Source organism: Nelumbo lutea, chromosome 5 (assembly GCF_056320005.1).
Source record: "Nelumbo lutea isolate HS-2025 chromosome 5, American lotus-T2T, whole genome shotgun sequence".
In the NCBI taxonomy this organism is placed as follows: Eukaryota; Viridiplantae; Streptophyta; class Magnoliopsida; order Proteales; family Nelumbonaceae; genus Nelumbo; species Nelumbo lutea.
The window spans coordinates 1,686,527-1,698,847 of NC_142688.1; the positions used below are offsets into that span (position 1 = coordinate 1,686,527).

Genomic DNA, 12,321 nt, shown 5'->3' on the forward strand with positions numbered 1-12,321 from the left:
AGTCATTTAATATCAATAACCAATTATCCTATTTGCCATTTTTTTATTTATCAATAAATTTAAATATGGAGGGATAAATCTTATCTTTAAAAATTTACAGAAATATTATTGAGGCTATTTGTACTTTTTAAAGTAGTATAGATATAGATATTTTCAAAAAAACTTTTAATTTTTAACTAAAAAAATTCCTTAGGTTAAATTAAAAAATAATAAAGTAATTTCATTTTGTATACTCATTAGGCTCGAGTGAAGTATAGAAGGGCAAATCTAGTGTTTTTGAATTAAGTTGGAAGATGCCCTAAGGAATAATAAGGACAACTCTGTAACTTTCAAGTCCGTGTTACTGAAATAATGTTTTTTTTTAGTGAAAGGAGATAACCGCAGGTTTTTTCAAAATTTGGGGGATTTGTTAAATTAAAATCACAGGGGAAGTTTTTGTGATTGTCAAAAACCTCCCGCTGAGGAAACCAACCAGCTCTAGACTAGCTCTAGACTGCTAGACACTACAGTCAAAAGATGGAGGGGGCAATATATAAATTATGGAGGATAATAAAGTAATTGTGATGAACCTAGCAAAAGGTTTAAATGCTCGAAGCAGGCGGGACACGGAAGTAGCCGAGTAGAACTGTATAGTACAGAGAGGGCTCGAGTGGAGGGAGAGAGACTTGCAAGTCACCACAGTAGAGGACGGATCCTCTGCTCAGTGCTCACTGTCCGCTGTGCAGTAGAGGATTTGAAAGAGTGCTGGGAAAGAGGCAGAGAAAGAAGAGAGAGCTGACGAACACGACAGGACAGCCGCTAAAAATGGAGCTAAATGGTAAAAACTGCCCTTGAGAAAATGGCGGAAGTCCTATTCTCTGTGCATTCGCCATTCGGCTACCTCAATTTCTCTGTGGCAAAACTTTTCAACACAAAAAACCGATCTTATACCTTTTTTAGTTATGCTCTCCTTGATTTTTCCTTTTTTGTTTCTTCTTTGCCTTTCTCTCTTTATTTATTTATTTGGGTACTTGCACAGTTCATTCTTTTCTCGGCAATCTTTCTCTGACTCTCTCCTTTTGTTTTCATTCCAATATTCTATTTCCAGATGAATCCGGTCCTTTAAGACCTTGAGTTGATTTATTTTTCTGGGAGAACAGAGCTGCATTCTTGGTCTTGAATTTTCTCTTTTGATTTGTCTGGCAGAATCTTGTTTTTCTGAGAGTTTGGTCTACGGCCCTTGTATCCCCTTTTTTTCCCTCGCAAAGTTTGTATCATAGAGATGAGTTGCTTTTCTTGTACGAGTCCTCAGGGAAAGGACGTAAGACAAATTGAAGACAGTAACGGCGTTCGATCTCGTTCTCGCCATTTCCCTTGTTCTTCAGGTCGCTCTCTATTCCTTCATTTCTCTTTGCCGATTCAAACCTTCTGTCGATCTCTTTACCACTGCTTTGGCTTACAGGAAGTGGGAGGGGAAGAGCGTATTTGGAGAGCAGTGGTAAGGAGATCAACAGGAGATGAAAAAATGCCAATTACTTCAGTAGTTATGGTTTTGGAGAATTTGTGTTTGGATTTAATGACTCTGAACGTTTTTATTTATTGCATTCTGATCTATCTCTTCCGAAATTCTGCAGAACGTGGTAGGGAAAATGGATCTTCCAATGGTAAAGGCAAGAACATCGGCAGTCAAAATTGCAATTCAGCTTATAGCTTTACATTTCATGAACTTGCAACCGCAACCAAAAATTTTAAGGCTGCTAACTTGATCGGGGAAGGGGGTTTTGGGAGGGTATACAAAGGGCGCTTGGAAAGAGGACATGCACGTTATTTGACTGGTTTGTGCCTTGTCTTCCAATCTTCATAATTTCTTTGGCTCAGTTTGGAAAGTGTATAAATACAAAAATGTACGGTGCAAATAGATACAAAATACAAGATTTTGCATTCTACATATTCGTATTTTTACTCCTTCCAAACTGAGCCTTCAGTTAGCGAGTAATTTGCGCTGAAAACTGCTGATTTGATAATACCTCTGGATATTGATTCTAAAAGGACTTGGAGGTGGTTACTGATCTATACCTCAGTTTTACTTTTAACAAAAGTGGTCTTCAGGGGAATCAGGAATTTACTGTGGAGGTTCTTATGTTCAGTCTTTTACACCATTCCAATCTTGTCAACTTAATTGGATATTGCACTGATGGAGATCAAAGGCTCTTGGTTTATGAATACATGCCAATGGGAAGCTTGGAAGGTCATCTGTTCGGTGTGTCCTTTTTCCACAATGTTTAGCTCGATTTAGTTCTTAGTCTCAACATCTAGATATCGTGGATTTCCTTGTTTCATTCATTTCATTTGTTAAAGTTAAAGTTTTCTTGTCATTCCAGTTCTTCCTATATATTATATCGCACCTTATTATTGTCTACTTCTTTTCCTTTGGAAATTCTCCATTTCACGTGTTTTGTAAATAGGTCTTGATAATTGATATAATTTGCTAAGCTAGACTTTGGGTCTATCTCTGGTAGTTGGTCTAACCAGACCCACTAGCAATTGGACTACAAGTATGATCTATGTTTGTGTCCTAAATTCGGTAGGATATCTACCCTAACATGATATGATCTCTCTCTCTCTCGCTCTCTCTCTTATCAATGATGTGAATTGTTTTTTCCTTGCTTTTTTCTTTTATTACTTTCTTTTCTTCGTACTGAGAGAAAATGTTCACATAATGTCTGAGTTCATTCTTGTAATTGAAATGGCTAACCCACTCAAGGTTCATGGTTTTGATTTAGGGTAAATTTTAGTCCTTTAGAAACAGGATATTTTTGTGGAAAACTTCAAACATAAAATCTCAAACGTTGTAAAAAAACACAGAATCATCTATATGACTTCAAAAAATGTTGAAATGGAATGGTAGACTTTGAGAAGTTAAGATACCATGAGGTACTAACCAATAACCATCTTCACAAGTATTAGAAGTTTAGAAGGCAGAACTGCTCCACTTCTTATCCATATAGGATATATTCATAAGAAATGACATCAAACATCTAATAATAATGCTAATGAGGACTCGGAGTCATTTGGGCACATTCCATTTTTGATAAAGGGGGTACAGCCCTAGTCATTTGTCAACAAGTACATCTTTTTTTTTTTTTTTTTTTTTTTTTTTTTTTTTTTTTTTACGACAAACCCTCATGATTTGATATTTATCATTGCAATAGTGTTTCTTTCCCTTATTTCACTAGGGTTATGCCCAAGTCAGTGATTGTCAGTCCCCTAATTCAAATGCAAGTAATGATACTCATCAAGGAAGGACCATGGAAATGAGCTTGCAGATGATGCTTTAGCATCATTAGGGTAATCAGAAACGAGCTGCTATGGCCTGGGGTAAAATTTATTTACCTGCATTTTTTTTCAAGAGTTGGTAAATGGTCAGCTTTGGCTGTTTCTGTACCCAATCCCCTTTTCTTTATGTTTAGGAATGAAGGGATTTAAGTCTTATGATTGTTGTTGCTATATAAAAAACTTGTTTCTTACCAATAGAAGAAAAGGTAAAATAGTTAAAATCTTTTCAGATATAAATAATTAATTTAGAATTTTAACATCATGGTTAGTGGCCACCTGCTGCCAGCCTTTAATGAAAGAGACAAAACTAATAAATCATTGTTGTCAAGTGATGAGGGCAGATTTGGCCCTCCAGTAAAATTGTGACACGTGGCACCTCGTGACAACTAGGAAAACACCCAGCCAACAAACTTACGAAGTTGGTGACCCACCCGGGCACCTGTCTGGCCGGCCTAGCGCGACCTGCGCGCGGCCTGACACGCACCTGCACGCCTGCGCGGCACGCACGAACTGCACGGCGCGCGCGCGGCCTGCGCGAACTGTGCACGGCCTGCGCGACCTGGCCGACCTGGACCAGCCTAGCGCATGATCCGGCCAAGGCGCCAGCTTGACGACCAGATCTAGACACTGACCCGCCGACTGACACAGGCACCAGCTTGATGACCTGATCTAGGCACTGACCTGCCGCCTGACACAGGCGCCAGCTTGACGACCTGATCTAGGCACTGTCCCGCCGACTGACACAGGCGCCGACCTGACGACCTGGCCTAAACACTGACCCACCGACTGACGCAGGCACCCCTCTGACAACCCGACCCAGGCGCCGACCTGGCCGCCTGACACAAGCGCCAGCCTGACGACCTCGAGGAGTTCACCACCGTACCCCGGTTCTGACCGGATGCGACGAGTCTTACCGTTTGGAGGCTTTTCACCCACCTAACTCGCGAAGACTCCGCTATATAAAGACCTCACCCCCCAAAGGGGGGGGATGGAAAAGAAAGGGAAGTAACCCTGCTCTCTAGCTCTCTCATATTATCTTCAAAGCTCTCTACAATAAGAGTGCTAACTTAAGCATCGGAGAGCCTCCACCGGGAAAGTACCCCCGGGACCTCTGATTCAGTTCTCGTAGGTCCTTCAGCTCCCGCCGCCTACGAAGAGGAGGAAAAGATGCAGTTCTCGGAAGTCCCTCAGCTCCCCCACCTACAAGGAGGAAGAGATGCAGTTCTCGGAAGTCCCTCAACTCCCGCCACCTACAAGGAGGAGGAAAAGATGGAGTTCTCGCAGGTCTCTCAGCTCCCGCCACCTACAAAGAGGAGGAAAAGATGAAGTCCTCGCAGGTCCCTCATCTCCCGCAGTCTACAAAGGAAAGAAGAACGCCTCATGCTGAGGGCAGTCGGATTGCGCCGCACCAGGGAGCTCCAACATTCTCTAAGGCATCGACCGCCTAGTAGGGAGTTCGCCCCGAGGCAGTTCGCCACCAAGGCAGTTCGCCCCCAGGCAGTTCGCCACCAGGGAGTTAGCCTCCAAGGCAGTTCGCCCCCAGGCAGTTCGCCACCAAGGAGTTAGCCTCCAAGGCAGTTCGCCCCCAGGCAGTTCGCCACCAGGGAGTTAGCCTCCAAGGCAGTTCACCCCCAGGCAGTTCGCCACCAAGCCAGTTCGCCCCCAGGCAGTTCGCCACCAAGGCAGTTCGCCCCCAGGTAGTTCGCCACCAGGGAGTTCGCCACCAGGCAGTTCGCCACCAAGTAGCTCGTCACTAAGGTACGCCACCACCGGGTCGAATAACGAGGTACTTTGCCAAAAAAATTTACATCACAAAACATTGGTACGTGGCTGAAAACGGTTACATCATCAAGCAATGCCTAGGTGACAAGGTTCCCATGGAGGGTTGTCTTACTTAAGTGCCTAGCATTTTTGTACAAGGCGTTATATAATATTTTTTATTTTCTGAGATTTTAATGATAAAATAGGTATTATTACACTAAATTATTTGTTTTGTGGGTACCAAGGAAGAACACATTTTATCTGTTCAGCACATTTTTCTTCTTCTTCAATCATTTTTGTTCTTCTTTTTCTAGCACAAGAACAGGGGCAGCCCCTATATTTTCTAAGTTTTTTATTTTTTCCTTCTTTCTTCTTCTCATGAATATGTTGATTTTCTATATTCTGATATGAAGTTTATACTTATCGACAGCGATTATTCATAATCACAAGTGAATGATGGAATGGTGATTGGTGATTGCTATGGACCATAGGGAATTACCCTATGATTTAAGCTTTTTATTTAAAAAAGCTTGTCACCTACACAGGCACCTAGATAAGGATGTTAGAGTCAACTTTTAGAACTAGACCCTTTGACCAACTTAGCATTTCTTTGTAAATTACAAGTTTCCTATCGGTATTTTAGTTTTAAAGTTAAATTAGGAATAGACATTATCAAGTTCATGATAACCTCTGCTTAAACAAGTCATTATAGAAACTCATGTCAGATTGCAGTGCATCTAATGGCCAAACTTTGATTTTATTTCTATTTTAGATCTGGATCCTGACAAAGATTCACTGGATTGGAACACACGGATGAAGATTGCTGTTGGTGCAGCTCAAGGTCTCGAGTATCTTCATTGCAAAGCAAATCCACTCATTATTTATCATGACTTGAAATCTGCAAATATATTGTTGGACAGCGACTTCAATCCCAAGCTTTCTGATTTTGGGCTTGCTAAACTAGGACCTGTTGGTGAGAAAACTCACGTTTCAACAAGGGTCATGGGGACATATGGATACCGTGCCCCAGAATATGCCATGAGTGGAAAGCTGACCCTCAAATCTGATGTATATAGTTTTGGTGTTCTTCTTTTGGAACCGATCACAGGGAGGAAGGCAATTGACTGTACAAAGGTGCAAGGAGAACAAAATCTAGTTTCTTGGGCGAGTTTACCAACTTGATTTTTCTCTTTTCCTTTTCTTGACATACCTTTCCCCATTTGTAAATGTTTGTCTATTATAGTGCCTACAGAAAATTTTAAAGTGATTAATAAAAAACAAAAGAATGAGGAATTTCTTTTGAAGAAGTAAAAACAAAGGAAAAGAAAAGAACAATGGGAAGGAGACCTGCAGCTTTACAAATAAAAATCAGTTCCAAGCCTTGCTACACAAAGGGCCAAGTAAAAACAAACCCAAATTAGTGTCCTCTCCAACAAAAACATGCTTGCTGACACCTCAAAGCAGCAGAGTCTCATCATGATCCCAATACTTCCCTTCTATTGGGCATGTTTTAATTAGCAAGTTGATCCCATTAGCCTTAAGGTAGACCGACCTTTTTCTGGCTAGAGTGCTGGAAACTTCAGGAAGTGGTTAAATTGGTACGTTAACACATTAAAATAAATTAAGTGTTGGAGTCTAAAATCATTCCACTCTATTGATGCATTAACTTCAGGTCTTCTCTCTATTTCAGTCTCGTCCATTCTTCAAGGACCAAAAGAAGTTTGTTCAATTGGTTGATCCCCTGCTGAAAGGGTGCTTTCCTGTCTGCTGTTTGCACCATGCAATCGCCATTACTGCAATGTGTCTTCAGGAGCGGCTAATGTTACACCCTGTCATAAGTGACATTGTTGTTGAACTTGAGTACCTGGCCTCTCAACCTTACAATGTGGAAGTCCACACTGGTAGAACCCATAGTCTTCCACCATCATTGCTGTCACGATGAGACTGAAACATGTTTTCTCGAGAACCAAATGGTAGAAAAATCTCTACATCTGTTTAAATCTTCTGGGGTACAAATAGATTCAGTTTGATCATTGGAAGCACAAAATGATTTATTCAGGAACCATAGGACCAATTTTCATGGCAGGCATGTTCTATAAGAAGATACAAGGAATAATCTCCCTTGCTGTTCATGAAAAGTTTAAGGTAAGAAAGGTTCCTGAGAATCCTGTATGCTTGCACAGGTGCATTTTGTGTATGAAGTATTGCAATGATATAGGTTTCTTTATAAAGGGAAAAAAAAAAAGAAAGAAAAAGAAAGGGCTGCATTTAACATTTATTATTTCTGTCCAGTTATTGTGTTTTACAGTTTTGCAGAAATGTCTGGGTTGAGTAGCATTATTTAATATAAAGAAATTCCCATGTTTTAATTTATACTATTGTTATAAATGGTGGGTTTCTTTTATCCTATTAATGGTGATGTGCCCAAACCATCTGCCCTCTTTCTTCTTTCTTTCTCTCTCGTTTTTCTTAAGGCTCAGTTTGTTTGCAGTGTGAATTTCATTTGCACTGGTGGAAATGCATGAGAGTGGAAATATGCCAAATGCAAATTCTCTTTGACTTTTGCTTTAGACAATTAGATTTGACTTTGTCTTATTAGTTTGTGAGAAGTAAAACAAGAAGTAATATGATGTAATCTCCACCTTATATGAAAGAGAATGGAGTTAAGAGGAGGGTTATTTTCTAGGAGTGAGATAGGAAGCAAGACAATGTGGTTCCCACTTTATATAAGAGATAATTGAGGTAGGAGGAAGGTGGTGCAAATTATGCAATAGTTTATGGGGTGCAAAATTTGCATCACCAGTGAGTGCAATTGAGACAAAGTGCAAAATTTGCATGCGAATCATAGTCACAAACAAACAGATGCACTGCAAACAAACAGGATCTAAGGAATATATACCTTGAAAATGTTGCAACTGATGCAGCAGTATGCCCAAACTGTTGGGTCATGTGCTTTACAGACTAGTGGAAAATTTGAATATGAGGTTTCAGTTATTTCGTTTGTTCTTCCATTCTGAAAAGAACTTCCAAACTTCACATGCCATGTTTTGCTACCATGTAATACCTTTCCATGTATGACCATGAAAATATGTTCATTAAAAAAAATGACCCTACTGGGGCTCTCCACAATTTGCCATCTCTTCTAAATTAGGATGATAAAGATCCTTCCTTCGACGGCTCCAACCTTACCAACTTAAAATCTTATCTGAAATGTGTAAGCAAATATTTGGATGGTGGTCAAATATTCTATTTGAACTCTTTGAATGCTCTGAAAGTGATGCATGGATCAGATGGTTTAAAGGCATCTATCTGCTCTTTCTTGGTGGCAATTGCTTGGTACAAGGGTAAAAATATATTGGGATGATAAGTCTGAGAGTGAGAATGCAGATTCAATTTTGAGAGTAAGCACTTGTTAGTTTTTTCACAGATGGAATGGCATGATGGTTTTAATATTATTTGCAGAATAGAAAAAAGTCCATCTTGTTAGTTTTTTTCTCCATATATGGGGGGTCAAGACGGCGATCACACTTAATCTACTTTTTGTTCTTCAAACCTCTAAAAATGTCAAAGAACGGAAATTCTTCACTATTAGGAGAAAGGATTTCTACTAATCAATGTTCATGCATGTATAGTAATTTAATACAGATTACTACACTGTTGAAGATTTGAATAAATTAATAACCAAGTTTACAAATTTGGTGGTCAATTTAGGATTTTTAGATTCTTGAGATATTGCTTAGATGTCTCTACAAGCCTATAGCAAAGGAAACAGTTTGTAACAAAAGGAAATGTATTTCTTTTGGTTGTATTTAAACTGGTATGGTGATGGTTCCACCAATATAAATTCTCTCCTGCTATTTGTACATGCAGGGTTGCCATGGAATAAAGGACATCTGTTAAGCCAAGGCCCTGGGTATCAACGAGTTGCTTGTAAACTCGAATTTATCTCTTTAGAGAGTATTTTACCAACTTTGCTTCCATTTTTTTCTTAGAGGATTATGTTGGAGTTTTTTTAACATCAAGCATTCATTGCACACTTTTAATTTGCAGTTTTATCTTTTTTAAATATGTTTAAGGCGTCAGGTCAAACTAAGAATGGTTTTCTTATTTTCCAGAAAAAAAAAGGTGGCACCAAGGACGTGTGCATTCTGTACTTCATTCCCAATCTGAGAACAGGCTAAGGTGTTCTCAAAATTCAAATTTCAATTGAAGAACCGTTACTTTTCAAGTCAGAAAAAACTTGGTTTAGCTCTGTTTTGCGTTTTCCTTATTTGTTTGATTGATGATTGGGGTAGAACTAATGTGTTCATGCAATGGACACTCACTAGTCACACTAGCACAATTAAACTATAGTAATCAGATTATTAATGAATTTTCAGGAGTTTTGGCGTAGATTCTAAGATATAGTGTTGGCTACGTTTTCATCAAGGTATTTTAATTTTTAATCTGCAACTATTGATTGTCATATTAGATAGTAATTTAGTTTGTTTTTTTGCTTAATACATACATACATACAGTTGTTTTGAGGCCCACACCTCGCTTCTGAGTCCTAACCAGCTAGCCTCCCCCTTTACCGTTGTAAAACCTCGGGTATAAAGTTATGCTTTATCTACTTTTCAGATAAGATTCATATATTCATTGATATCGATTTTGGTGCCTACAATTGAACATTTTTTGTTGCCTTTGTTTGCATATGTAGAAAATCTGCCTCCAAAGTATCTATATAATGTGTGCATGTAGAGAAGTAGGGGTGTCAATTGGACTGGATTTGGTCCAATCTGATCCAGTCCAATGTGAGTCCATTATAAATGGACCAGGTCCAATCCAATCCAATGAATGTTTTGGATTAATTTGGAACGATTCAATTCAATGTCTAGACCGTCCAATCTATTCAAATTCATTTTGATTTAGATTAGTTTTGACCCAAATCCGGTCTATTGACACATATATTCTTATCTTAATATAAATGGACCAGATATTGGCTTAATCCAACCCAATCCAGTATAAATTTGTTGGGGAAGGATCAGGTCTTGGAACAGATTGATCCAATCCAATATATCTTGTTAATTTGTTCAATCCGTCCAAATTGATTTTAAAGCGGGGTTCAATCCAAAACCGATCCATTGACACTTTTAATGATATGTAAAATGCTGTGAATTTGGGATGACGAAGATGTTCCAAGCTTGATATTTTCATTAAAACTTCTGAAATACTGTCATTTTCGTGAGTATCATCAATCAATGTTCAGAATCGGGTTTGGTACCCTTTTACTTTTTACCTTGAAAGTTGAAACCTATCTGCAATATTGAGCGAACTTAAGACTTAACCAATGAAAAAGTCATTTGGTTGTCGAATTCCAATTTCAAGCATCTACTAGCCACCATCCTTCCAGTAGTAGTAGTAGACTAGTAGTAGTGGACACTTTCAAGTCAGGAATAAGCACAAGTTTTTCCTCTGCAGCAATTCAGCAAACACATCAGACATCATGGTATTGATCATCAAGCCAAGCAAGACGTGCAAGGTCCTGCTCATACATACACTTCTCTTACCGTTATGTGCGCCAACTTTCAACTTAAGGTAAGATATTTATCGATGGATTATTAATCAATCAAATGTTTAATAAAACCTATAAATTCTTGCATTTTCTGAATTTTTATTTTGCCAAGCTATTATTTTCCTAATCTAATTTAATTGTAGTAAGAGAAGCCATCCCCAAACCCTCAAACTCTAATTCGGAAAATAATTCCAGCTACGATCAATCATAGACCTTGTGTCAACTGTTTCAGTTTGGCACCTTTACCTTTAGTCATATTGTTGTTAGTTTCCCTGCTTTTGCAGCAAAATTAGACCCTTGACCTTGTGATTGGTGGACCTCGCTTTTAAGTAAAGCCCCATTTATTAAATTGGGGTGGTGGTAGGTGCCAAACACAATGAGCCCAGGGTATCCAGATCTCATTGGACTCCCTCTATGCAATACATCGAATACAACAAAAAGTCATCGAGGCAAATACTTCATTATTAAGTAACCGAGGCCACAAGCTGGACCATGACAACAGGTAAACGGGTACCAATGGTTGTCTGTGTTTGTTCGGACTACACGCGGCATCCATTATCCAACGAGCTTATTTCAAAGTTTGCAATCTTCATTACTTCATTAGACAATACAATTCCCATCGGCCATCGCACAATTTCACATCCAATTCTTTCATCTGAGTTTATATTGGTGGGGTTGGAATTGTACTATGATGGAAAAAAGCTCCACCCAAACTCCCAAACCCGGCACCAGACCTTCTAGGTTTTTTTTTTTTTTTTCGGTGCAAATCTGAATCAGATACAAATTTGTATTAGGTTTAGTTTTATATCTATTTATTTGTATTTTGTGATTATAATTTACATACATACATTTATTTTTTATTTTTTGTCTTATTTATACTTGTTAGCAGTGTAAATTTTACATCTAAAAAGCTGATGCAAAATTTGCATCACTTTCTTTCATTCTTCCTCAATTTCCTCTCTTATAAAGGAGGGACCATATCATATTACTTCGTACCTCATTTACAAACAAATAAACTTTCCTCTGGCCTCCATTCTCTTGCATATAAATTGGTCCACACCATTTTGCTTCCAATTTATCTCTCACAAATAAACAACAAACAAATAAGAGAAGGTCAAATCTATAATAAAAGTAATTTACATTCAACCTCCATGCATTATACCAAATGAAATTTGCATGGCAACCAAATGCAGCCTTGATGGGATTATCATATTCCAAGGTTTTGTCCTGACAAGCCACGACAACAGATTTCATAGATATCAACCTTACCTATCACAATTGGATTGAGAGTGTAAATTCTATCTTTGGTAGGTAGACAAATGGGGAACTCGGGTTCTGTCCAATTTTGAGGAATTTCCATTGAAACTCAAATTGGACTGGCTCATGAAAACCGAGTAGGGTGTAAAACCAACCCGATTATGTACCAATAAGGGAAGAGTGACGGAGTCTGAATGCACGTGTGAATGTGGCCGACCCCTTCGACGTCTATGTATCACACAAGTCACAACAATAATAGAAAAGTTAAAGAATATGCTTTTAAGTATTCAGGCCCCGGAAAGTTGAATTGGTTCTTGTGGGGTAGGGTTACGTGCTAACCCATTAATCAACAATTCGTTAGTATTATTGATTGATTGGAGGTGGGTAATGGGCCTTCACTTCTCATTTTATTCTGGATTCCATCTTACTTGTAA

General features: G+C 38.8%; 1 protein-coding gene across 5 annotated transcripts; it reads left to right on the forward strand.

Annotated features, from left to right (window-relative positions):
• Positions 1-614: 614 nt before the first annotated feature.
• Positions 615-7,252, forward strand: LOC148849764 (putative serine/threonine-protein kinase PBL21). 5 transcript variants are annotated; one of them, XM_088945437.1, is made up of 4 exons: positions 1,614-1,814; positions 2,089-2,239; positions 5,849-6,210; positions 6,767-7,252. In XM_088945437.1, exons 2-4 carry the CDS (start codon positions 2,119-2,121, stop codon positions 7,016-7,018), a joined length of 735 nt encoding a protein of 244 aa, XP_088801563.1. In that variant the 5' UTR covers positions 1,614-1,814; positions 2,089-2,118; the 3' UTR covers positions 7,019-7,252. The 5 variants fall into 5 exon arrangements, 3 of the variants coding, with proteins under 3 accessions (XP_088801563.1, XP_088801562.1, XP_088801564.1); XR_016099376.1 differs by lacking the exons at positions 2,089-2,239; positions 5,849-6,210; positions 6,767-7,252 and adding exons at positions 615-817; positions 1,186-1,364 and having other exon boundaries at positions 1,614-1,784; XR_016099375.1 differs by lacking the exons at positions 5,849-6,210; positions 6,767-7,252 and adding an exon at positions 1,033-1,364 and having other exon boundaries at positions 2,089-2,423.
• Positions 7,253-12,321: the final 5,069 nt, after the last annotated feature.

Excerpts from the sequence above, each read along its gene's own strand:
- LOC148849764 (XM_088945437.1), top strand. The coding sequence starts at position 2,119 with ATGTTCAGTCTTTTACACCATTCCAATCTTGTCAACTTAATTGGATAT. Across the intron at positions 2,240-5,848 it reads CTTGGAAGGTCATCTGTTCG|ATCTGGATCCTGACAAAGAT; the intron begins GTGTGTCCTTTT and ends TTTCTATTTTAG. Across the intron at positions 6,211-6,766 it reads AGGCAATTGACTGTACAAAG|TCTCGTCCATTCTTCAAGGA; the intron begins GTGCAAGGAGAA and ends TCTCTATTTCAG.